The 25,219-nt window shown below is 45.0% G+C and overlaps 1 protein-coding gene across 1 annotated transcript; it reads right to left on the reverse strand.

The window, feature by feature from the left end:
- Positions 1-6,732: 6,732 nt before the first annotated feature.
- LOC125942746 (uncharacterized) lies at positions 6,733-25,005 on the reverse strand. Its single transcript, XM_049661012.1, has 4 exons — positions 24,935-25,005; positions 20,819-20,899; positions 19,717-19,842; positions 6,733-6,874 (listed from the first exon to the last, which is right to left on the reverse strand). Exons 1-4 carry the CDS (start codon positions 24,975-24,977, stop codon positions 6,735-6,737), a joined length of 390 nt encoding a protein of 129 aa, XP_049516969.1. The 5' UTR covers positions 24,978-25,005; the 3' UTR covers positions 6,733-6,734.
- Between the last annotated feature and the right edge of the window lie 214 nt (positions 25,006-25,219).

The following is a 25,219-nucleotide window of genomic DNA, read 5'->3' on the forward strand; positions in this document are numbered from 1 at the left end:
CGTGACCCAAGTTGCTTCCACGGTTGGTTTCGAACCTGGTTCCCTGAGCATAGCAGTCAGATGCTCTACCCATTAAACCACAGACGCAAGTTGGTTTGAAAGAAGTTAGATAGAGACAAAGAGAGGCAAACATGTTTCAAACTGGTTGACGTTCCCAAAGAATGTGAATCGCATTAATGCAATAAACCGCCAGTACACTGATGTCAAAGAAATCAGCAGGCTAGCGAGAACATAAATCACCAAACTTCGGCATCTCAGAAGCTCTAACCACCACACAAAATAACTCCTATTTCTTCTTCAGGACAGATGCTGTCGCTGAGCGCATAGCGTTTTTCTTAGCAAATAAAAAAAGCATTTGTCAATGTTTTGAAAATATACTATGTGGTTATGAAGCAAATAAAGTCAGAAACAAAATCAAGCAGCAACATTAGTCAATATTTATTTTCGAATATGGCGCGTTATGCCCCATTTGCGCGCCCATGCAAAAGCCTTTGTCGAGCCAACTTAATAACCCGTGACTTGTTCTACGATGAGGAGCCGCAATCTTGCTTGATGGTCTTCTAATGTCAGAAAGTTCCTCCTTTCTTTGTTCTTTCTCATTGTATCTGGAGAAGGGCGATTAGGAATGGCGCAGCAGCTAGTTCGAATCTCTCAGTTTCTCCACATGACCTGCACCGGTCAGATTGAGGTCTAGAAGAGCAAGAAAAACGAGATCAATGAAGAGTACAAGGCCTGCACATGGAGTTACGATAGCTGCTGACAAGGTGTATTCTTGGCTACAGCGAGTCTTGCATCTGTATAGTACCTTTCTATCTCACTCGACGTATACCAAATCATTGATTCACTTCGTGGTCCGAGCGAGACATGGCTCAGCGGTGCTGAGTCACGCCGTGGCAAGCTAGAGGCGCAATTCTGCATGTCGTGATTTGGTGTGGGTGAGCTACGTCTCGCTCTCTTTACGGACTCATTCCACGATTAGAACCACCGTGCGAACCTACTCTTTAAAAAAATGTACGCAGTCTGTGCAATGGTGGTTTATGAAACCAAAAATACAGAAAGATGTTTTTTCAAGGTTTGAATGGTTACACGGTGATGGCATAGCAGCATGGTTCAGCCACGATTGCGTATTCCGTGCATAGGTATATGATTCTGCTATACAAAGTGTGCCGCAGTATAGTATTTTACAAATTTATTACATTCCTTGATAACGGCAATTAAAGGAACAATCATGAAATATAATTTTACTTGTACTATAGTATATTCTCCTTTCAACTATGAGTTGCGAGACCTCCTTCTGTATATTCACGTACGCATATTTGTCCTCTTTATGAATCGAATAAACTGACACTGAAACGTCCAAGGAGGATAATTGATATGCTTGCGTGGCTCATGCCACTGCAAACCTTTTAAAGTCTTGCTTGACTGTTTATGCTTTGTAGTGTGTTTTATGATGCCGTGTCGGTATGTTATATGCATGAAAATGTGAAATGAAAATCAGTTAGAAGCAGGACCTTGAGGGCATATTTATCGTGTAGCTCACAATCAGTTTACGAGCAGCTGATACGTCCTGAACTTTATTGAATCAACACGGCCCCCTAATCCATAACCTTTAAAACGTTTCACTTGTTCGTCTGTCTGATCCATACGCACGCTACCGCTTAATGCGTTACCCACGCAACAAACTGTGAATTGCTTCTATTGAGCGTAAACAAATTAATGGACAGCCTTTAACATAGCGCTAAACAATTACGATTATCGCTACCGGAATGTGAGCGACACCGTATAGTGGAGTTTTGCGGACTAATAAAAGGGGGGGGGGCCAAACCTCCGACCTTGGGCTCCGCAGGGGAAAGCCCTGGCCCTTGAACCACTGCGGTAGCCTATGAGGGACACCGTATAGTGGGTACACAACACAGTAAATTGTTTAACACCTCATCATCATCAGCCTATTGTTATGTCCACTGCCGGACGAAGGCCTCTCCCGGCGATCTCCAATTACCCCTGTCTTGCGCTAGCTGATTCCAACTTGCGCCGGCGAATTTCCTAACTTCATCATCCACCTAGTTTTCTGCCGTCCTCGACTGCGCTTCCCTTCTCTTGGTATCCATTCAGTAACCCTAATGGTCCATCGGTCATCTATCCTATGTATCAGATGGCCTGCCCATGCTCCACTTTTTCTGCATTAACTACAATATCGGCTATCTCTGTTTGTTCTGCAATTCACACCGCTCTCTTCCTGTCTCTTAACGTTAGGCCTAACATTTATTGTTCCATCGCTCTTTGTGCGGTTCTTAACTTGTTCTCGAGCTTCTTTGTTAACCTCCAAGTTTCTGCCCATATGTTAGCACCGGTAGAATGCAATGATTGTACACTTTTCTTTTCAACGACAGTGGTAATCTCCCAGTCAGGATTTGGTAATGCCCGCCGTATGCACTCCAGCCCAATTTTATTGTTTTATAAATTTCTTTCTCATGATCAGGATCCCCTGTGAGTAATTTACCTAGATAAACGTACTCCTTTACAGAGTCTAGAGGCTGACTGGCGATCCTGAATTCTTGTTCCCTTGCCCGGCTATGGAACTTTATCTTTGTTTCTTTATATTAATCTGCAACCCGACTCTTACACTTTCTCGGTTAAAGTCCTCAATCATCTGCTGTAATTCGTCCCCATTGTTGCTGAATAACACAATGTCATCTGCAAACCGAAGGTTGCTGAGATATTCGCCTTTGATTCTCGCTCCTAAGCCTTCCTAGTCTAAGAGCTTGAATACATCTTGTAAGCATGCAGTGAATAGCATTGGAGAGATTGTGTCTCCTTTCCTGACCCCTTTCTTGGTTGGTAACTTTCTACTTTTCTTGTGGAGGACCAAGGTTGCTGTGCAATCCTTGCAGATATTTGCCAATATATTTACGTATGCACCCTGTACTTCTTGATCACGTAATGCCTCTATGACTGCTGGTATCTCTACTGAATCAAATGCTTTTTCACAATCTATGAAAGCCACATAGAGAGGTTGATTGTACTCCGTAGATTTCTCTATTACCTGGCTGATAACATGGATATGATCCATCGTAGAATATCCTTTCCTGAATCCAGCCTGTTCTCTTGGTTGGCTGAAGTCAAGTGTTGCCCTGATTCTATTTGAAATTACCGTGGTGAATATTTTATACAATACTGAGAGCAAGCTAATGGGTCTATAATTCTTCAATTTTTAACGTCTCCCTTCTTATGGATGAGGATAATGTTGGCGTTCTTCCAGCTTTCTGGTAGACTTGAAGTCGTGAGGCATTGCGTATAAAGGGCCGCAAGCTTTTCAAGTATGATATCTCCTCCATCCTTGATTATATCGACGGATATTCCATCTTCTCCAGAAGCTTTTTATCGTGGTAATGTCTTTCAAGGCCCTTCTAACTTCGTCGCTAGTTATAGAAGGGGCTTATGTATCCTGTTCATCATTACTTCGAATGAAAGTAGCTTGGCTGCTCTGGGTACTGTATAGGTCAGTAAAGAATTCTTCCACTGCTTTTACTATCGGATCAAAATTGCTGATGATATTGCCCTGCTTATCTTTCAGTGCATACATTTTGCCTGGCCCTATGCGTAGTTTTCTTCTCACTGATTTCATGCTGCGTTCCTATTTTACGGCTTCCTCAATCTTTTCCACATTATAATTTCGGATTTCCCTTACCTTCTTCTTGTTGATCAGTTCACAAAATTCTACCTGACCTCTGGAGTTAGACATTTTCATGTTTTGCCGTTTCTTTTTTAGGTCCTTTTTTACTTGGGAGAGCTTACCTACTGGTTGCCTTGGTGCCTTACCTCCCACTTCAATTGCTGCTTCTGAGATCAACCTAGTTACGGTTTCATTCATTACCTCTATGTTGTCTTTATCTTCCTCTTCTAAAGCTGCATATTTGTTTGTGAGCACCAGCCTGAATTGGTCTGATTTTACCCTTACCGCGTCTAGGTTGGCCTGTTTCTTCATGACGAATGTTATTCTTTCTCTCGTGAAATTGAGAGAAATCCTAGACCTCACTAACCTATGGTCACTACACTTTACCCTGCCTAACACTTCTACATCCTGCACTATGCTGGGATCGGCAGGGAGTATGAAATCTATTTCATCCCTTGTTTTTCCATTAGGGCTTTTCCATGTACACTTCCTGTTGCTGCGCTTCCTGAAGAAGGTATGCATTATTCGGAGCCTTTCCGTGAATTCTACCAGCATCTCTCCTCTAGTGTTCCTAGAATCGATGCCGTAGTTGCCAATTGCTTGCTCGCCAGCCTGCTTTTTCCCCACTTTTGCATTCAAGTCGGCCATGACTGCAGTATACCGAGTTTGCACCTTTCTCATTGCTAATTCAACATCTTCATAAAACTGTTCTATTTCTTCACCATCGTGACTGGAGGTTGGGGCGCAGGCTTGTGCAACGGTCATTCTATACCTCATATTCAGCTTTATTACGACGACTGCCACCCTCTCATTATTGCTGTAGAATTCATAAATGTTGCCCGCTATGTCCTTCTGGACTAGAAGTTCTACTCCGAATTCTCTCCTATTTGGAAGACCTCTGCAGCAGAGGACGTTAGTCAGCACTGTATAAGCTTCACCAGTTCTTCTCACCTCACTAAGGCCAACAATATTGCAGGCAGTGCCTGATAATTCCTCAAATAGCCCTGCTAAGCTAGCCTCACTCGATAGGGTGCGCGTGTTGAACGTTGCCACGTTCAGTTTCCATTGGCGGCCTGTCCGGACCCAGAGATTCTTAGCACCCTTTGCCGCACCGCATCGCTGACCGCCGCCTTGGTGAGGTGCTCTGCAGCAGCGGGGCACTGAGGGCCATGGGTAAACTGTAGGAGTCATTTGGGAGGTAGCGGCCGAATACTGCACCCGGGGAGGCCAATTCCTGTTCTGGTGAGAGAGTGACTTTGTTGAAGCTTAGTGGGCCTTTCTAATTTGGTTGCACCTTGACTAGTATAGCCCCACTAGCTCTCAGCGATTTTTTTTGCCGGTGATAGGCGCCGGTCCATGCCTGAAAATGTAGTGGACTTGAGGAGCATTCGGACTTATGACCTTCAGATTACTATAAAAATCAATCGAAAAGAACACTACACTCTATGTAACAACACCAAAATCCTCTACTTAACTGGAGAATGACCATAAATAATTGATAATTGAAATGTCATATGTCCGTACTCTACATCCGTTATTAACGCACGTAATAGTTCCACTAAGAGCCTCGTTGACTTCACAGATATACTATCAGACTCGCTCTCACTTTGCGGTCAAAACTGTTGCGTGCGACTCGCGCATTTAAAAAAAGAAAAAAAAAACTTGCGCAAATTACGCGTTCAAGACTACAAGAAGATACGCGCTTATTTATAAGTACTTCCACGCAATAAATGAAACCCAAATGCTCTAAAAAGCTCTAAATAGGCGTGTCGCACTGACACCACGGTGCAAAAATATAAGCGCCCTTATGCGAACAAAACCGCTCAGGAAGGGTGTTCGGTCGAAGTGAAATCGAAACGAACATAAAATATCTTCTTTTACTTGCTCTATTAACCGCGAATTACTTTGTACAATACGTTCTGACTCTCAAGACAAAAGATTCGTTCGTGAATAGGTAGCGAGAGAAACGTATGAAGATAGCGTTGCCAACCATAGCGAAATGAACTGGACAGTACCCACTTTTGAGTAAATGTCCTGAGTCCCGACTTCCTCAGTCGGGATGTCCAAATATCCTGGCTTTGCATTGTTTTTCTGCTGAATAACAATCAAATAACTAGATTTATTTTTTGATAAAGCCTGATTGTTCGGTTGCATATCCTTTTTTGTCTTCTGTTGCATTGTCATTAAAAAAAAAGGCGGTTTGGCTTCGGTCTCGGTTTTAGTTCTGTTGTAGGCAATAACCGATTCACACTGCCTCTACCTGTATCGGTAGCCGCATTAGCCAGGCAACAGTGGCACCACCGTGCCTTTTTTGAAAATACGACATGGTTGCACTAAAAATTTCAAATCTTTGTTCTACGTATATACACTGGCGGCTTCTGGAACAGACTGTTGCCATCCACTCCATTCAAAAGGGGTTTAACACCAACTTACCACCACCGTCCTATAATGGCAATGTTTTTTTCATTGGCGGTGATGTTATTGTGCATGCACACCCTTATTATATGATGTTATACACTAAATATGCGCTAAAACGGCGTAATGGAGGGGGTAAACACAGTAAAACACCCATTAAGGCACTTGAGAGTGTAAATTGTTTTACTGTGTACGGTGCCAGGCCGCATGGCAGCCTTAAAGTGTTGCATAGCAAAGGTGCGTCGTGCACGCACCTACCAGGAGTGACTCGTATAAGTCATCAGGCGCTTAAAGGGACACAACAGAGCAACACCAAATAATTTTATACTGGGATAGTATCCTTTAACACTATTTTGACCTGCGATTCACCTGGAGTTCTGTAACGTGCAACCCAAAGCACGGTATACGGGCGTTTCTGCATTTCGCCCCCATTGAAATTCGGCCCCCGCGGCCGGGACTTAATTGATCCCGCAACCTCGTGCTTTGCAATGGATCGCCTATAGCCACTAAGCAACCACGACGGGTAACGTTCGAAGGGCATTCACACAAAGTATATCGAAGCCAGCAATTCTATTTTCACAGAGTGAGTGACTTCGCTATATATTTATTGTGAAGAGGTGTTTGGTCAACAAATCTAAGGCCACCTTCACGCAAGACTGCCGTTGGGGCGTTTGAAGCAGATGCAGGTAGCGTGGTCCGCCCCACCGCAGTAGCCACCTATTGAACCTTCGCCGTAGCAGTAGTCGAAGCACTTCCCTTCATCCGTAGGACAGCCATAGGGGTTGTCTGCCAGCAGAAAGGGAGAAAGGTGATTAAAAAAAAGTAGACCATAGAAGACAAGCGAACTCACTGCAACTCCTACCGGCATATGTTACATACATAGCAGGCACGTGTTACACTTTTGGTGTCCACCGAAGTGTGAGCGTGGAGGAGTAGCTGTGTCGGGGCAAAGGTCTTAACTCTCTCGTTTATGTTGCAACAACGAATGTCTAGTTTTTTTTTTCTGCGCCAGCAATACGTCGGGGTCGTGATTTCCCGCTACTGACAGCGCATGCACGGTTCGCGCGCGTTGGGTTGGAGTCTCCATTGGTGCGAAGTGAGTTTGGCGCTGCAAAAATTCCCCGATGATTACGGTACTCCCTAATGCGAACTTTGAGCGCAGCTTTATACGTGCATTAATTTGGCGATATATTGACTAGCGCGGACAATCTGTTTCGTGAGGCACGTTGCAAACGGAGCAAAGTCGAATTAACAACAGATCACTAATTATTTCGAAGATCACAACATCGTATTTAAATATCAGCATGGTTTCTCAAGAAATTTTCTTGTGACACTCAGCATGCTGGATTTACTAACGACTCATTTACTTTAATAGACGCTGGGATTCAATGTCGACGCTTTGTTTCGCAATTTTTTTCAGGGCATTTTTTTTATCGGGTCCCCCATCATAGACTACTACTCAAGTTATCGCACCTCAATATTCACCCTAAGGTTTTAGCATGGATTAAAGGCTTCTCTTCTCGCGTTCAGTTCACCTCTGGTAATGGTTCGAACTCTTCAATCGCTCAAGTCGCATCTGGTGTACCACAGGGGAGCGTGCTTGGTCCGCTGCTCTTCCCAATATTTATTAATGATTTACCTATTTGTGTATCTTCCCAAATTAGACTGTTCGCTGATGATGGTGTTGTGTACAGAGCCTTAAAAGTCACACTGACCACCAATATTTACAAACAGGGCTCGATTCAATTAACACTTGGCGTTCATCGTGGCTAATGACCCAAGACCACTCTAAGGGAAAGCTCGTCTCCATTAATGAGAAACTCTTACCGCATCCCAACCACATACACTCCTAATTACATAATAGTTGAGGCAGCTTCCACGTACAAATATTTATGAGTTCTCCTTCAGTCCTACAACCTGGAACTATCACATTGATTTGATTCTAGAAGGTGCTAACCGTTCTCTTGGCCTGTTAAAATGTATCGTGCGCAGGGGCGTAAACTTGCTTATATTACCTTAATCCGATCTAAAATCGAGCACGCCAAAGCCATATGCGATCCGGATCAAACCTACATCATAGATAACATCGAATCCCTGCAGAACCGTGCTGCTCATTTCATTTTTTCAGGTTACTCACGTTGCGCTAGTGTCACGGCGTTAAAAGCTCGTGCGGGCCCGATAACCTTGCCTATCGTCGCAAACTTGCTCGCTTGACTCTTTTTCACAATATTTAACATCATTCGTTGCTTCATCGCTATTTCTTTCACTCACCCTCAGCCATCTGAGTTTTTCTTCTAGTTCTGCTCCGTTCAGCGCTATGTGTTTGATTTTTCAAGCAAAGCTTGTATGCGCCAGCCTGCGCCGGTGATGTAACGCTAAAAATTAAGTCACCGCCCAAGCACTCCGTACAGATAGTTAATCAGCGAAGCTGAAACGTGCAGCCCCGGTGTTCATGACAAGGTTAATCCCGACGGTTCATTTAAGTATTTCTCAATTATTTGTTACGTATTTGTGTTTCTTAATGAGGTTACACACACGTTCGGCTGCGACGGAGGCAACGACGGCACTGACAGTATGCCCGCAGTCCGCCGTTGTCACTTGCGTTCGATGTCTCGAGTTTGCTCGGTGGCGTAGTTAGCAACATTCGCCCGCCCATTGCCGCTTGCGATTCTTCGAAATTAAATTGCTTCAAAATTAAATCTGTTCGTTACGTAAGACAATGAATGGCTCATACCCCCTTACGCAATGGATCATACCCCAGTAAACGCGGCCTCCCCATTACGACGACAGAAGAGAAGTGAAATTCTACGCTGGAATGATGAGTGGCAACGGAGCCAGCTGTGGAAGAGGACGACGGCGGCGAACGCCGGAGCAGTGACACGAGCGCCTGCCGAGCACGAGCACCAGCGCAACCCGAGCGGTGCCAACGAGCCAGCTGCGGAAGAAGTCGACGACGCTCGAGCCATTGCTGATGATGATAGTTTTCTGTGCACAGGCAATTTCGTCATTTCGCCTATAGATATAAAGCTTCGCTTTAAAAACCAGCGGCTCTCAGAGCTGCGCAGGTGGTCGGCACGCGCTCATGCTCGGCTCGCGCTCGTGCCACTGTTTCCGCGTTAGTCATCGTCGTCGTGTGCTTCCACAGTTGGCTGCGTTGCCGCTAACCATTCCAGCGTAGAATTTCACTTCTCTTCTGTCGTCATAATTGGGAGGCCGCGTTTACGGGGGTATGAGCAATTGCTTAAGGGGGTATGATCCATTCATTGTCTTACGTAAAGGAGGAGGAGAAATGAACTTTTATTGTAACACTAGCACTTTATGATGGCCGAGGCTAAGCCTCCCATGAGGGGACGTCGAGGGCTTGCCTCACCGCCGCCTCACGGGCGTGTCGTAGGTTTGGTCGTCGAGGGCGGAGTTCCGCAGAGCTTCACGCAACCTCGACGAGAGGGTCGTGGTCTTAATGTGTGTGTACTGTGCTGGGCACTCCCCCAGCATATGCGGAAGCGGAGCCGGGTGAGTGTCACACTATCGGCAGTGGGGGGTACTGTAAACTTCTGAGAATATAAGGTGGAGGCGGGCGGGTGAAGGGTACGTATTTGTTTGCAGCAGACGCAGGGCGGTAGCCTGCGCGCGGCTGAACTTGGGGTGAGGTGGGGGGAAGGTTCGGCGACTGAGGCAAAATGCCTTAACGAGATCGTTATAAGTGGTCAGAATGTCCCTGGTGTCCAACTCGTTTCCAGTGTCTCCGGCGCGGTTGACTAGGCCTCGCGCAATGGAGTGGGTGACCTCGTTCAGGTTGGGGAGGTGTAGGTGGGTAGGACCCGCATGGGCCCGGATCCATGTCAGGGAGATCATGCTGTCTTTAGAGTGTGGTGCCTGATACGAAGGATACGAAGAGCTTGAGGAGAAATACGGCATTTGCTGAAGTTAGTGACGGCTGAGCGAGAGTCACACACGATGGTGTGGCAGGTGAGATATAGAGTGGCCAGGGCGGTGGCCACTTCTTCAGCCGTCGCGGCAGTGGGGGTAGTGACGCTGGAGGCGTGGTGTGGGACTCCATCGCGTGTGGCGATGGCCACAAATCGTGTGCCATGAGAATATTGGGCGGCATCAACAAATGTGACGCCAGGTACGTGAGCAAGGGCTTTTATGATAGCTCCGGCCCGAGCTTGGTGCCGGGCCCTGTTATATTCAGGGTGCATGTTTCTAGGGATAGGGTCTGTGTGGATCCAGCTACGGATGTCAGTCGGGATCGATTGTTTGTGGCCCTGTTGCTGATGGTAAGGGAAGCCAAGCGTGGATATAGTAAAGCGTCCCGTTTCAGTAATAGTGAGCCGTTCAAGCTGAGAGCGTTATTGGGCTTCAGTGAGTTCGGCAAGGGTGTTGTGAACTCTCCGTTGGTTGAAGAGTTCAGTGCTGGTGTAATGCGGGAGGCCAAGTGCTTGCTTGTAGACCCCTCGTATGAGGGTGTCGAGCTTGTTTTGCTCTGCCCGGTACCAATTGAGGTACGCAGTAACGTAGGTAATGTGGCATATGACAAAGGACTGCACGACGCGGAGACGGCTTTCTTCTTTGAGTCCCCCTCATCGGTTGGAGATACATTTAAGAAGGCGTACGGTGTTTTGAGATTGGGCGCAGATCTTGTTGAGAGCCAAGGCATTGGAGCCGTTGGTAGAGATGACGAGACCGAGGACCCGGATACTAGGGACGTGTGGTATAGGACTGCCATCTTGAAGGCGTAGGGTGATAGCGTCACAGGGTCGGTGATCAGGTTGGTGTTTGGGAGGGTGTCCCCGATCAACGTAATGGACACATTTAATTTTGAAGAATTTTGATGGAAATCCATCCAGAATGAACGCGCTCGGGAAAGGGCTCGTCGTCGACGTGCCGATTCTAGCGTGAGGGCTTCCGAAGCCGCGGGGAAACGTCAGCGAAGAGCCGCGGATTCCGAGTTGAGGGAGAGCGATATTAAAGCCAAACGTCAGCGAAGAGCCGCCGACCCCGAGTTGTTGGAGCGTGATGTTGAGGCCAAACGTCAGTGTCTTCTAGCCCTCCAGGAACCCGACAACGGTGGTGCACGCCTCGGCAAGGCTAGCGCCAACTTCCCCAATGCGACGGTAAGGCAGGTTTCTACGCGAGTTCCTCAACCGTAACTTCGGAGCCAGCTGCAGTGCGTGTGACCAGTTGGGGTTCGAGCACAACGTGGTAATCGTCAGTGCAATTCGTTCCGAGGAACACCAAGAAAACACAGGACAAGCTCCGCTTGCCCCATTTCCTCGACAGGGGAAGGGCTACTATTTTTTCCCGTACTGTTTATTATGTTGCCTTTTTTCATTATGCTTCATTGAGTGTGGTTGTTCTGCCACATTTTGATTCTTATGCGTATTCATATATCGCGCCTCTCCAGTTTGCCATGCAATTTTTGCCGCAACCCTGTGTAATACCCTCGTTGTAAGGACCCTTAAGGGTTTCTTGAAATAAAAAAAAAGTGTCGCCTGTCTCGCTAATCTGGAGATCGCGAGAGCCAGCATGTGGATGACGCATGGGCGCGATTCACAGCAGCTGCCGCTGACAGACCTCCCAGACGACGCGCGATACTCTGGCGCCATCGCGCAGCCATCGTCGCCACCCAATGCTTTTCTTCTCACGCTTTCGCCATACCCTTCTCCTCCGTTTTCCGCCTCATGGTTTCGCTGTACCCTGCGCGTTAGCTTTACTTCTCGCGTCTTAATCCCCCTCTGCGCTCCACGGTGGCTCTTTCATCCTTCGCTGTGCTCGTTCGCAGTGTTAAGCCGACGTCGATGCTCGCCGCAGGAACGGGTGCCTAAGAGCTGCGCCCGAAAATGATGAAGCTAACATGGCACACTGTCAACTTTCGGCTCAATCGGCTACTGGCGTAAGTGTTGTGCGCGTGGACACTATAAACACACTAGTTACTGGGTGCGCAAAAAAATATTTACGATCGCGAGCGAATACGCACTGGTTTTGCCGAGCTATCTGGCCACTATATTTTTTCCAGGATTTTATCTGTGATCAAGAATAATTGCAAAAATGCTGCTCTGCAGCAAGAACTTGCAGGTAGATGGTGGATCAACATTTCAGTCCGGTTTGTGGCGCTAGTAAAAAGGGCGAATAACACAGAACAAGACCATCTACAGTCAAGAAGGGGGGGAGGGGGGGCGGGAGGCGTCATTCCCGAGTTGTTTGTATTTTTGCAACGATTCTGCATTGTCCACAAAACACTGCGAGCTAATCAGATATAAATTCAAAGGTCGATGGGAGGATGCCACAGCTGTCACTCCACTAACAAGGATTTAGCCTCACACAGTATGCGCGTGCCGCACATTTATCGGATTAAACTTGGTACATTTATGTACGTTAACTCCTATTAAGTCTGTACCAAGGATCCGAGTGAATAGGGCTGCTACGCAGAACTTGAAAGTGTTCTCCGCACCGTACTTTTTTTCCGTTGCACTAACTTTGTTATTCTGCCCCTGTGTTTAGTTATGTTTAATCCTATGACAGAACACATTCAAACGCGAATCCAGCTCTCAATTATTTTCTCAGCCATTGAAGAGTGGCAGTACGGGAGTGGAACCGTGTACGCTCACGAATGAATGCACATCGTTCATTGGTTCTGGCAGGATATCACATCAATCAAGTTTAGGAATTCAATGTCCCTAAGTGGGCACGGCGAAACAAACATCGGCATGTTGCCTTACGAACACCTTTTTTGGTTCGCGCAGGTTTTCCTTTTTCAAGTTGGAACAGCCATGCACTTGGATCCACCCGTCTACAACAGCAGAGTTGACACGTGCAGCTACGATCAGGAAGCGCCGGAGATGTGTTATCTCTATCTCCATTGGGCGTGTGACGGCATCGCTGAAGCGCCATCTCCTGGGCTGTTCAAGTCACATCAACTTGCTATAAAAGCCGCATCGCAGAATCTTCGTTTCAGTGGGCACGGCGGACCAACCCTCGGCATGTTGCCTTACGAGCACCTTTTTTGGTTCGCGCAGGTTGGTGAAACTTATTGTACGATTAGGAGTGACTTCTGTGGTCTTGTGGTCTTGACGTGCCCCATGATTTGCATTGACATTGCTCGTGAAGTGTTTTGCGTGCACATGCTACTTTTATGCGGAATGTGGAATTAAATCCTGGCCCTACTACTCAGGAGATGCTAAAGCAGTTGCTGGAAGTCCAGAACACACTAGTTGCTGAAGTTGCAGCACTGAGAACCCAGCAGAGTAGTTTGCAGGACTTCTTTACTGAATTTAACCGCCGGTTCACTGAGCTGGAAAGGAGAACTGCTCATATAGACGAAATTGAAAAATCTGTTAGTTTCCTTCGTGAGAAGGTCGTTGACCTTGAGGACAGAAGTCGACGTTCTAACCTTATTGTCTTCGGTGTACCTGAAAATTCATAAGAGACTGAACAGGACCTGAAACAGAAAGTTATTACCGATGTTTTTTGCGACAAGCTAAATGCGTCCTGCAAATCAGTGGGTAGAATTCACCGCCTTGGAAATATGGGTAAACTGAGGCCTGTGATAGTATATCTTCAGGATTTTAATCAAGAAAAACAAGTACTAAAAAAGGCATATACGCTAAAAGGAACAAAATTATCCATCCAGAATGACTATTCGCTTAATACATCGAGGAAAAGAAAGCTTTTGTGGAATAGCTCCAAAAGCGAAAAGGAACAAGGCAAGAGAGTAACACTTACACATGATAAACTGCGAATCGATGGCTATCTGTATTACTGGCACGAAAGCAAGAACTGCCGTGTTAAAATGCCGAGCCGCGAGAAGCGTTCCTATGAAAAGTGACAAGAGCAGGCTCAAGAATCTGACTTTCGGCTCCCAAACATAAATGCACGCAGCGTTGTAAACAAAGCTACTGAACTTTAATTCATCCTTCTAAGTTACGATCCCATCGTTATTGTAATCACAGAAACATGGTTGCACAGTGATATTGATGAAGAAAATGTTTTTCCACCCTTGTCTCAAATTTTTCGAAAAGACAGACGTTCACGGTTAGGGGGAGTTGCAGTACTTGTGAAAAGAAATATACTGGCTTTATTGACGCTCCAAATTGATAACCACGAAAGTATCGCGCTGAAATTATGTCAGCAATGCTCTTTATTTCTGATTGCAGTTTATCGTGCGCCCGATTCGTCCCCTGAATTTTGGCATCGGCTGTGTGATCACGTGGCGAGCTTTCAGGATGAGAGAATCATTATAGCTGGGGATTTTAACCTTCTAAATGTCGATTGTAATCGGCCATTCTCGAATAGTGACAAATGTGAACATGTTGATTACGTGTCTGACATTATGCTGAGTGCTAATGTTCACCAGATTGTTAATCAACCAACTCGCGTTCAAAATAATTCTGCTTCAATACTCGATCTTATCTTTATGAGCCTTTCGATTAAAAATTACAGTATAACTGTAGAGGAAGGCATATCTGACCACCGTATGGTGTGTCTTACGCGTTCCCTCGAGGTACAAAAAACAATTGCCACTCCAGTTCTGATTAAAGACTTGTCGCATGCTAATGACGAAAGTATTCTGGATTATCTGCTTCATAACCTAGACAACTTTCAAGGACATGATGTCGAATCACTGTGGAATACATTTAGGGGCCTGTGTACGTACTGTCTTGATAATTTGGTGCCGAATAAAATTTAAAAAAAAACACGCAAAAACAATCCTTGGATAATAAGGAATATATTGCACCTCAAACGAAAAATTAATAGACTAAAGCGAGCAAAATCAAATAATGACAGTGCGAATGGCACTGACAAGGTTGAACGAAGCAATCTATAACGCTAAGCACCATTATTTCAACTACACCTTTCCTAATTTCATTAGAAACTCTTCTAAGAAGTTTTGGCGATAACTTTCCACAAAAAAGAAGTCAGTTGATCGCATTGTGTGCGATGGCGTGACTATCGATGACAAACGTCGTATAGCTGAAGAAAGGTTCAATGAATATTTTCACAGTGTTTTTATAGCTAAACTGAACCGTTACATCTGAGCGTTAAAGGCGGCTATGAAATATCTACCCTTATATCATAACCCGGTATTGTTTCTAAGTTACCTAATTTAAAGACAAAATCGCCACCTGCACCTGATAATATACCGAACCCCTTTCTTCGCCGGTATGCTGAGATACATGCTAAATTTCTTGTCGTTATTTTTCGTGCTTCCCTGTCATCAGCTAACATTCCTACTGATTGGAAAACTGCTAGAATCGTTCCTGTTTTGAAAAAAGTAGACACCATGCTATTAACAAACTATCGACGAATCTCATTGACGTCGTCATGTTGTAAAATTCTGGAGCATGTCATCGCGAATTACATAAACAAGCTTTTACATGATAATAACATAATAACCCCAATTCAACATGGTTTTAGAAAGGGGCTCTCCACAGTCACCCAGTTGACAACAGTTGTTCATAGGTTCGCCTCAGTTCTGGATAAGCCGAGTCAGGTTGACGTTATGTTCTTGGATTTTAAGAAGGCATTTGACCTTGTATGTCATGCAAAATTAATCTTAACGCTTCAGTCTCTAGGCTTACCAGAATTCATAGTTTCTTGGATTGTACCGTATGTAAGTGACAGAATGCAGTTTGTAAGTATTGATGGCCATTACTCACCGCAGCTACCAGTGAGATCAGGTGTACCACAACTAAGTGTCCTTGGGTCCTTATTGTTCTCGATATACATAAATGATATTGTTGATGTAATTAGTCATCCAGTTTGTAACCGACTTTTTGCTGATGATTGTGTGTTATTTAATCAAGTGAAATGTTCTGAGGATGAAGCATTCCTTAATTATAATTTACAGAAAACGCATAAAGGGTGTGAAAATGGGACATGGTTCTTAATTCCCAGAATACTGTTTTCATGAAAATAACCAAAAAATTCCATTGTTTTTCCTTTCCGTACTCGCTTCCATCACAGCCACTTGTTGAGGTCACAAACTTCAAATACCTAGGTGTAACTATGACAACCACATTCAAATAGAATTCACACAAATCAAACGTTTGCGCGTCCTGCTTCCTCAAACTCTGTTTGCTCAGGCATAAATTAAACAAGCACCGGTCGAGGCAAAACAGTTAGCATATTCATAGCTTATTCAACCGAAGCTTGAATATGCTGCTATTGTTTGGGATTCGCACACGAAGCTTAACATCGATGCACTCGAGAGGATCCTGCGGAAAGCTATCCGGTTTATTTATTCAAAGTATCGACAGACAGACTCCCCGACCACTTTAATGCGTCAACATCGCATTCGAACATTGCAGTTTCGGTGCTAGATTAAGTGATTAAAGTTTCTTTTTGACTTGAAGCACAGGAAACTAGCTCTAAATCCAGATGAATACATATCACCCCTCTTCACCCGAGAATCAAGGCATCGTTACGCTGAGTCCCATTCAGCGCCAGAACTAATGCGTTCAAATTTTCTTTTTTTCCACGCATGGTAAATGAGTGGAACGTTCTTCCATAGGCATGGTTACACAGCAGTGAGATAATCTTGAAGATGGTTACATAGGACCTAGTGTATTTTTTCTGCTTTGTTTGGTACCTTACGTTGGTACCCTTCTGCTTTGTTGGTACCTTGTTACCTTATGCATATGCGTCATCGTTTGTTCATTTGTCAGTGGGATGTTGTTGCCTTGTTTTTGGTACAGTATTTGCTACCTTTTTACTAGCCTGATTGTATAGCCTAACCTAACAATTCAGTCCTTTATTGTAGAACTTATAGGTGTGTAAAGGCACCCTCTTTTAGTTTGTTTTTGTTATCAATCTTTCTAACTTATTTTCCTTTTGTTGTTGTTATAGTACTTGGCGCAATTGTATTGATCCATCTGTATTGTATGTATACTTGTATTACTTGAATGTATCCATATGCACTCCTGCTAGGGCCTCCTGATGGCCTGCAGTATTCTCTAAATAAATAAAAATAAAAAAGCACTACACAGGCTATGGAGACTTCTTAGTGGCAGTCTCCGGATTCATTTTGACCTCCTTGTATACTTTACCTTGCACATAAATCAAATACATCAGCGTTTTTGCATTCCACCCATATCGGAATCCGGCTGCCGCGAACCACCGCTGCGCTGTAGCGACGGGTCTTGGGGCAAGAAATGGCTCGGCGCACCGGAAGCGCCATCTCGTGTATAGTGAGCAACCTCGTTTGCGAAAAAATGTCTACAAATCGCACCATGAGCAGCTTGGGTGCAGCATCTTTATGTAGGCTGCGATTTGTTATCGCTGAGCCACGTCACTTTTGGTCCATAGACTAAATAGCAGATTTTGTCAGCCAAAGTATCACATTTTTGTGTGTCAATATATAAAACAAATTTGGGGATCTCACCTCTAAGAAAAGACAGAAGAACACAACGGCGAACATGATGACAACCACGGGTGCTTTCACAGGAAGAGACGTTTGAATGAACAGTTCGTTTGCAGTACTTTGCTATATGACTGCGGGAAATTCAGGGGCAGTCATGCTGTAAACAAGTTAAGCCTTACTAACTGAGTAAAGCTTAGCACCTGTTACTTCTGGTGCCAATTGTAGAACTACTACTAAAAGTCAAGAATACTGTCACTGTGGATTCGAGTGATGCAAAGTCAGTACGAACGAAATATATGCGCGATGTAATCGCACCTATCATAGTTGCGATGAACAAAATATCTGAAAACAGTACTTTTCCAGATGGGCTCAAACATAGAACGAGTATGGCCCAGTTCACAAATGGCGTGACAAATATTTAAGGACAAATTACCCCAAATCTGTTTTTCATTTGGTGTCAAAAGTGTTCGAAAGGGACCTGAATATTCTATTGTAGATCGTTTTAGCAAATATAGCATAATCAGTTATATGCAACACAGGCTTTGAAAAACTCATCTTCTGAAGCAGGGTCTGTATTCACAAAAAGCTCTTACCCTAGCTGGAATTGTTCGTAATAGGAAATTTCAGGCAATCTTAATATGGGGGACATATCATTAGCGAAGGTGGACCGCTAAGGCAGAAAGTCCGCACGAATTAAAAACGTTGTGAACTCGGCCCCAGATATTCTTAAAATACTAACAAATAAAACAAAATAATAACAAATATAGAAAACGACATGTATGTATTCTGGTTCTCTGTAGACTTGAAAAAGGCGTTTGGTTCAGGATGTAGCAAATAAGAACAGCATGGCGACAACAATTTACAAATCACTATCACGATGTGTCGTCTTTTGCAGAAATCATGAGAGGTCTCCCAAAGGGATCAATTTCAGGGCGTCTACCAGTTGCCATTTATACTACTGACCTGTGTGAGATTCCTGAGTCTCCTCCATTAGCAACGCATTTATATGAGACTAACATATTATATTTAGGTCACAGCTATAACAGCGCAAAATAAATCTTAAAGCACTTTGTAGCAACTACCCAGCTGGCTACAACACAATAAGATACAAATGCATAATTACGAAAACAAAATGCATTCGCTACTACCAATAACCCACGTAACTGTGGTGCACCTATTATATTTGTGGGTATACGCTGTTAGAACCGGTACATTTTAAAATTTCTGGAACGGGAGTTCCTGGAAGATGTGACCCGGAGTATCAACTTAGCTAAAATCTCCGTAAAGCTGTGTAAGCAGCTAATGAATAAAATTTTCCTACGGGCTCCACGTCAGACTGCAAAAGAAAATATATTAGCATTTTTTCCTAATCTTGAGGATTAAATAACGTGCTATCTGACTTCTCGCATTGTTAGCAAGTGCCGAAATCATGCTTGCTACTAAACTGCCACGACTAGGCTGCACTGTCAGGCAAATAGAGTTCCACGCAGCAAGCCTTTGATGCTATTAACCTCGCGTCAGCACATATATTTCTTGCAACTGTTTTTTTAGAAGAGTGTGAAGTTGGGATAGTTGGTTCAGCAACATTCCGAGAAAAATAGCCCAGCAACAGCACTAATGAATGAAAAATGAACACAGGCATCGTGTTGTTCTGTCTTTCAGTGGTCCTGTTGCTGCGCTGATTGATTATTAACATTGATTGTTTTTCCCGAAACTACTTTCTTTTTCTGCCCATCTAAAATCACAGGGCTTTTACTGAAGTAACTGTCCCATTTATAGTCATTAGAGCGCCTTACTTCTTCCACCTGTTGCGAGCATAACGTCGTTGAAAAAAATTAACACTGCGGTCATCACCTTTTCGTTTGACGGGCTACTTAGCTCATCCCAACAGTCGTAGGAAAATGCTCCGGCTACAGTTCATCAACGTAATTCTGTCGTGCATATTGCTCAAGCTGGCTGCCCTACTCAGTTGATTGGCTGAGTGATTGATTGAATGAATGATGTCAGCGTACTAAAGCTACACATGACCATAGGCGCCATACTAGGGCTCCGTAGTGGAGGGCTCCGGATTGATTTTAACCACCTTATATTTTTAAGCGTGCACTCAAATTTTGATAGACGAGCGTTTCCGCGTTCCTCCCCCATTTTAATGCGGCCGCCCCGACCTGGTAGCCGAAACTTCGCCGTACATGCTCAGCAGCACATCGCCATACCCACAATGCCAATAAATCATTTCCCTACTGAATAAATTATTGATAAAAATTACCGTGTCGACGTCCCTCTTCGCCGGAGGAGTTGCTGGCGCCTGCGCTTCGCACAGCGAAATAGCGCAACTCCACATTTATCCCTTCGGTGGGAAGCGGAACGATCGGAATCCATGGATCAGAAGTGCCTGCATGAAGTGAATAGGTCAAAGAAAGAAAGGGCAAAGTCTGCTGGTTTTGCCCTTTCTTTGCCGTGTCGTCGCATGATATTGTTTAAAGCTGGCTTTAATTTGCCTGAAGGCCTTAACTTTGACACAGGAATGCACGTAGGAATGCTCGACGAAAAACAGGAAGAAGGTATGCTTTTTCCCGTGTTGAAAGTCAGTGCTCTGTCATCTTTGTTTTGTTTCCCACTTTATCTGCGGGTATATAGCGAGTTATATATCACGGTATACCTCCCTGCATACCGATACCAGCTATATAAATCCCCCAATTATTGGGTCACTTAGTTCTTACATCTATAATAATTTGTGTTCCGTCTGTTGGTAGCTTATCTTCATTAAAAACATTGAGTTCACACCGTGGACCACGCCTTGATTGGCCGGGTGTACGAGTATACTTGATTCTCTAAGGTGTTGCTCTGGAGTCGGCGCAACGAAGGTATTTTTTTTTTATTTTTCTTTAGTACGCAGTCCTCAACTAGACACTGAGCAGTAAGAACGCGTGTTGTACGTTGTGCCAGATCCTTTCTGTGCGTAAGCGTAGCTTAACATGTCTTCCTTGTAATCTTTAATAGCAGGCTGGGTAATGCAGACCTCTACACCCTCCATTATACGCGTATAGAGCCTCAACTTCAGTCCGTTTGCCAGCATGAATGGCGAATACTTTTATCGGGCACCTGACGAAACAGCAGTGAAGTAAACTAGTGATAAGCGCTGTTCTTTATCAAATGCCTATAGGTACCAGACAGGTTTCATCTTAGCTCTCAAGGAATTTTGTTGAGATTTCGGAAAATCCAGTACGTTCTTGACAACTGGGTAATTGAGCAAAAGAAAAATTTATACTGCTGCTCGAGCGTATGCATGTCAATTCAAACCGCAACTTCTCAACATCCCCTATCTTCCCATCACAGTTCGATCGTAAGAGAGCATTTGCTGATCGTACCTTCGACCGTGATGTCATCAGTTGCTGTTGACTCAGGGGTCGGTGGGGGGTATTGTCCAGTGTAACGTCCTAAAACCATCTCTGGGGAAAGAATCAAATGTGTCGATGTTATATAACTAAAGGACTCAAAACATACAAATGTGGAAGATTTGTTTCTTTTTCAATCAATAATTATTCCCGTTAATTTGATTGAACAATTTGAGTACACTCTGTCGCAAAAGAATAAAGGCCGCAGCTATGTTCGCTGTATATTGGAGCTACGGTTGGCGGCTTTGCCCGATCAATCTTCTTGCACGCGAGTCGATTGAGCCAGCGCAGCAAGATGTGCAGGCACAGCGTTACAACTAGGTGATTCAAAACGGGAGGGAGAACAGACTAATAGCCATTACCAATGGCATTCTCGGAGTGAATGACCGATGCCGCAAGCGAGAACCTCGTTCTCGCCTAGACCAACGGCTCGAAATCGATGACTGGAACAGGACCTCTGTCGGCGAAGCAAGATTGTACCCAACAACCCATTGGCGTTCTTCAGCTATTTAAGTTTACCGCGATTCTCCATTGACGCCATCCTCTTGTTTCGAGGCATTTTATACCGAAAGATATCGTTGGTGCGCGCAGAAAACCTAACCACCACTGAAACACACCCGGAACGCCGGTGTTCTGTCACTGCGCAAAACTGTGTAGCGTTAGCGAGCGGATTTTCATTGCCGTGACGACAGTGGAAAAGAAATGGCATTCCATGGACGTCGCGGCATTAAGTGGTATGAAGTCGAATGCGTTCAACAAAAAAACAGCAGTTTGGGCTACTCCATAAAGGAACTTCTCTCGAAATTCAGACGTCCTTAGAATACGCGGACGGGGCTACCATTCTAACAATGGCACGGGTTTTCTCCGAACTTTGCAGAAAATGTTGCGCCCGAAAGATCAGTCAGCCTGCCACTTGAATTCACAATTAGTATCGAGAGAACGTGATGTGAAAAATGGGCTATTGTCAGTGCGCCTCCATGCTCCCGTTCACTAGAAGCCCCATTTAAAGTCGGCTTCCCCGCGCTCACTTCTTCAGCAGCACTTCAGCAGATTGGCGACTCCAGTCGTATAGAGCTGGGAAACAGGTCAGTGAGCGGCTGATCAAGAGCAGTCGCTTTTCGACCACAACGACCATTTTTGACCAAGTCGGCTACATGATCGAGCACCGCAACTCTTCGTTTTGAATACGTTTCTACGACGAACGAAACGCGATTATTCGAGCACTCGGGTCACATCGATAACCTTTATGGCACTCGGATAGCGGTAAGAGCAGGTCAGCAGTACAGGCACTCGCATACATTCCAACTAGTACTGCGGTGCATGCCCTTAATTGAAATACCTGAGGCATACCTTTACCCAAAGTGGTATCTTAAATGGAACGCAAATGGGACGCAAATGCGTGATAACACAGTGCAACGTGACAGGACGAGGACAGAGAAGAATTTTGACACATACACAGCACTAACTTTCGACTACAATTTTTTGTACGACATATCCACGTAACCGAGTGATGGAAAACCAAAACAAAAATGTCAACATTGAGAGCCACACACCGGGGAATCAATATGTGTCAATGCGTGGCTCTACAAAATGTGTTTGCGCGATTGCGTTTTCTGTAAACTCCTTACTTCTTGCTCATAGTGTGTGTGTACGCATTCCGCGTATGGGATGCTGCGTATATATACAGTTCATTGCGTTATTAACGTCTTCAAATGTCCATCTTTTTCTATCTCTTCCTGTTCCCCGTACTATTTTGAAGAGTAGTAGTCTCGAGCGACACCTACCGACAACTCATCCGATCTGCTTATTAAAACCTTCCTCTCGCTCACTCTCTCTGCTGAAGGCCTGGTGCGCTGATTTTCGTGTTTCAAGCATTCGTTGTCAATTTAAATGTCGTCATTCCGTGTAGTGCTGTAATATTCTGGAGGACTATGTGTAACACCCTGCCCTACGAGGGAATACGTGGTTAGTGAGAACGGGCGTCTCTGTGCACTTTTTGTGTCTTAATCGTTTTCGAATTTAAAACGCACCACGACACAACACTCCCCCCCCCCCCAACCGAAAAAAAAACTACTTTATTCAGGTATTTTTGAGTATACTAGCCGGGGATAAAAAGTCACAGGCCTGCGCGACACACGCAGCACAGTCACAGCGTAAGCTGGTTGAGCGGCGCAAAAGTAGCGCCAATTTCGGCACCACGCACAACAAGGTCTTCACGGCAAAGTGTATTCGCCTCGGTTTTGACGAGAACGATCTGAACTGTCCACGCGGCGTCAACGGCGAGCTGCGCCTTGTAATGCTCGCTGCACAGCAGTCTGCTGAGCCCGATGATGCCTGGTTGTAGCCACGCACGTAGCTCTACGATTCGCTCCTTCAGCAGCGGTTCGTACCTTGCGAGGAGACGCCATAACGTGTACCGAAGAGGTACCCAAAATATGTGGCACACATCTAACATCGGGATAGCGTTGATTGCACGCCTCGTCTGAATCGCATCGCATCTGAATCGCATCTCGTCGCATGTGGCGGTTGCAGGCGCGTTAACTAGATGGCGCCACCATACTGGCAGAGGCTCGGGTCGTCAGCGCCTGCGCGCCTGCCTATAGGGCGCGTATTAAGGAAATTTTTCTTCTGCCTGATAGCAAGCGCTTTCGTGGCTCAGTGGTAAAGTATCCGACTCCCAGGCAGCGGGCCTGGGCTTCAATCCAGGGAGGAGAGCGGGTACTTTTTTTAGCATTTCCAGCGATAGCGGTTACCAGGCGGCGGCGGCATTATCGTGACCAGAAACGGCTATTGGAAAGAGCCCATAACAGCTTACGCTATTAAAAGTGAATGCGCACTACGCGGTGTCTGTCCGCTTCCTTGTCCCCGTATAATATGCTGAAAAATACCTCAATAATCCGGAATCAACTAGCCCGACCATCAACCTTTGTCATCAACTACGCTGCGTCGACACATTCTCTTCTCCTCATACCCAGAATTTCGGACATTACCCCTTCGGCTATCTGTCGATTTTCACCACAGGGCACCACATAACTGAATGGGCAGCATTTTGACGAAAGCTTTCTTTCTAAAGGCCGCCCGCATTTCAACAACTTCTAGTTAGCAACGTCGAGAGGGTATGCCCTTCTAACATGCGTACTGACAGCACTTATTCGTAACCTTCCTGCTCCGTTATAGCATTCTTTTAATCCTGACCAAAGTTATGCTATAACGCCGTCAAACGTTAACTTAAGGCTTAGTGCCGTAAATACATGTGGTAATGAGAGGGCGTAGCCTCTCGACGTTGCTAACTGAAAGTTGTTGAAATTTGGGTGGCCTTCTGAAAATATAACTTTTTGAAAATGCTGCCCATTGAGTTATGCTGGTGCACTGAAGGGAAGTTAGACAAATAGCCGAATGGGCAATGTGCAAAATTCTTTTGCCATGTGTTTCTGCTACCCTGTAAACCTACAAGCAACGGGGGTGCGTTAAACGGGATACTCCGGCTCTCCCCACGCAGCTCCGCACACCTCGGTAGTTTCACACGTAGTGCTTACGGGTGTTGGTTTTACTTACCTTTTAAAAGTGCGCACTGACACTATCAACGCCGTGCCGCAAAATTACTTGTTTTGACAAGCGGCGCAAACTATACCACTGCGGTCAGAAGACGCATCACGCTGCAGATGTGTGCTAATTGTAATATCGCGAAACCATGGCCGACAATCTGCGCAGAAAGTGCACCAACAACCCGAGTGTTGAAAGAAGCCATTTATATCTATTCTTTGTTTTAAATCAAATCTAATAAAGCGCAACACACATGCAATATAATTTATGTGGTTTGTTCCTCTCTGCATTGATATAGTCTGCGATAGGAAAATTAATATTCTTGCCCAAGATTGTTGTATCGCTGAAATGCTCTTGATAAAATGCGCAATATCAAGGGCGACTGGTTTCATGACATCATCGATATTAAAGACCAATGACCACGCTGGTGTACTTTACTTAAAGCACGTTTTCTATAACATACCGTGTGCAAAGGAAGCACCTTATTGGAGCACCTTATTCGCATGTATTCGTTCTTAAAAGAAGAATAGCCCTTAATTTTCTCACCTGAAAGAGTGAAGACCGTCACGCCTATGCAGATGACCTTCATATTTGCTTTGAAATTTCAATGTGGATTCTGTAAAATTAACAAAAGCAGCAAGTACTGTGAACGAGGCAGTGTACGACGTTATACCAGTGCATTTCCAAAACCTTGAGCCAGAGCCCAGCTTGAGGTCTCGTGCATGATTTATGGGCAAAACAAAAACCGTAATAAGAGCAACTCCGGCTCTCAACTTGCAGCATCCTCCGGCATTGCTGGAAGATGCTAAGGCGTCAAATGTTAAGAACACG

Source organism: Dermacentor silvarum, chromosome 1, assembly GCF_013339745.2.
Source record: "Dermacentor silvarum isolate Dsil-2018 chromosome 1, BIME_Dsil_1.4, whole genome shotgun sequence".
NCBI classification, from domain to species: Eukaryota; Metazoa; Arthropoda; class Arachnida; order Ixodida; family Ixodidae; genus Dermacentor; species Dermacentor silvarum.

Excerpts from the sequence above, each read along its gene's own strand:
- LOC125942746 (XM_049661012.1), bottom strand. The coding sequence starts at position 24,977 with ATGAAGGTCATCTGCATAGGCGTGACGGTCTTCACTCTTTCAG. Across the intron at positions 20,900-24,934 it reads GACGGTCTTCACTCTTTCAG|AGATGGTTTTAGGACGTTAC; the intron begins GTGAGAAAATTA and ends TTCTTTCCCCAG. Across the intron at positions 6,875-19,716 it reads CGAAGAGGGACGTCGACACG|ACAACCCCTATGGCTGTCCT; the intron begins GTAATTTTTATC and ends TTCTGCTGGCAG.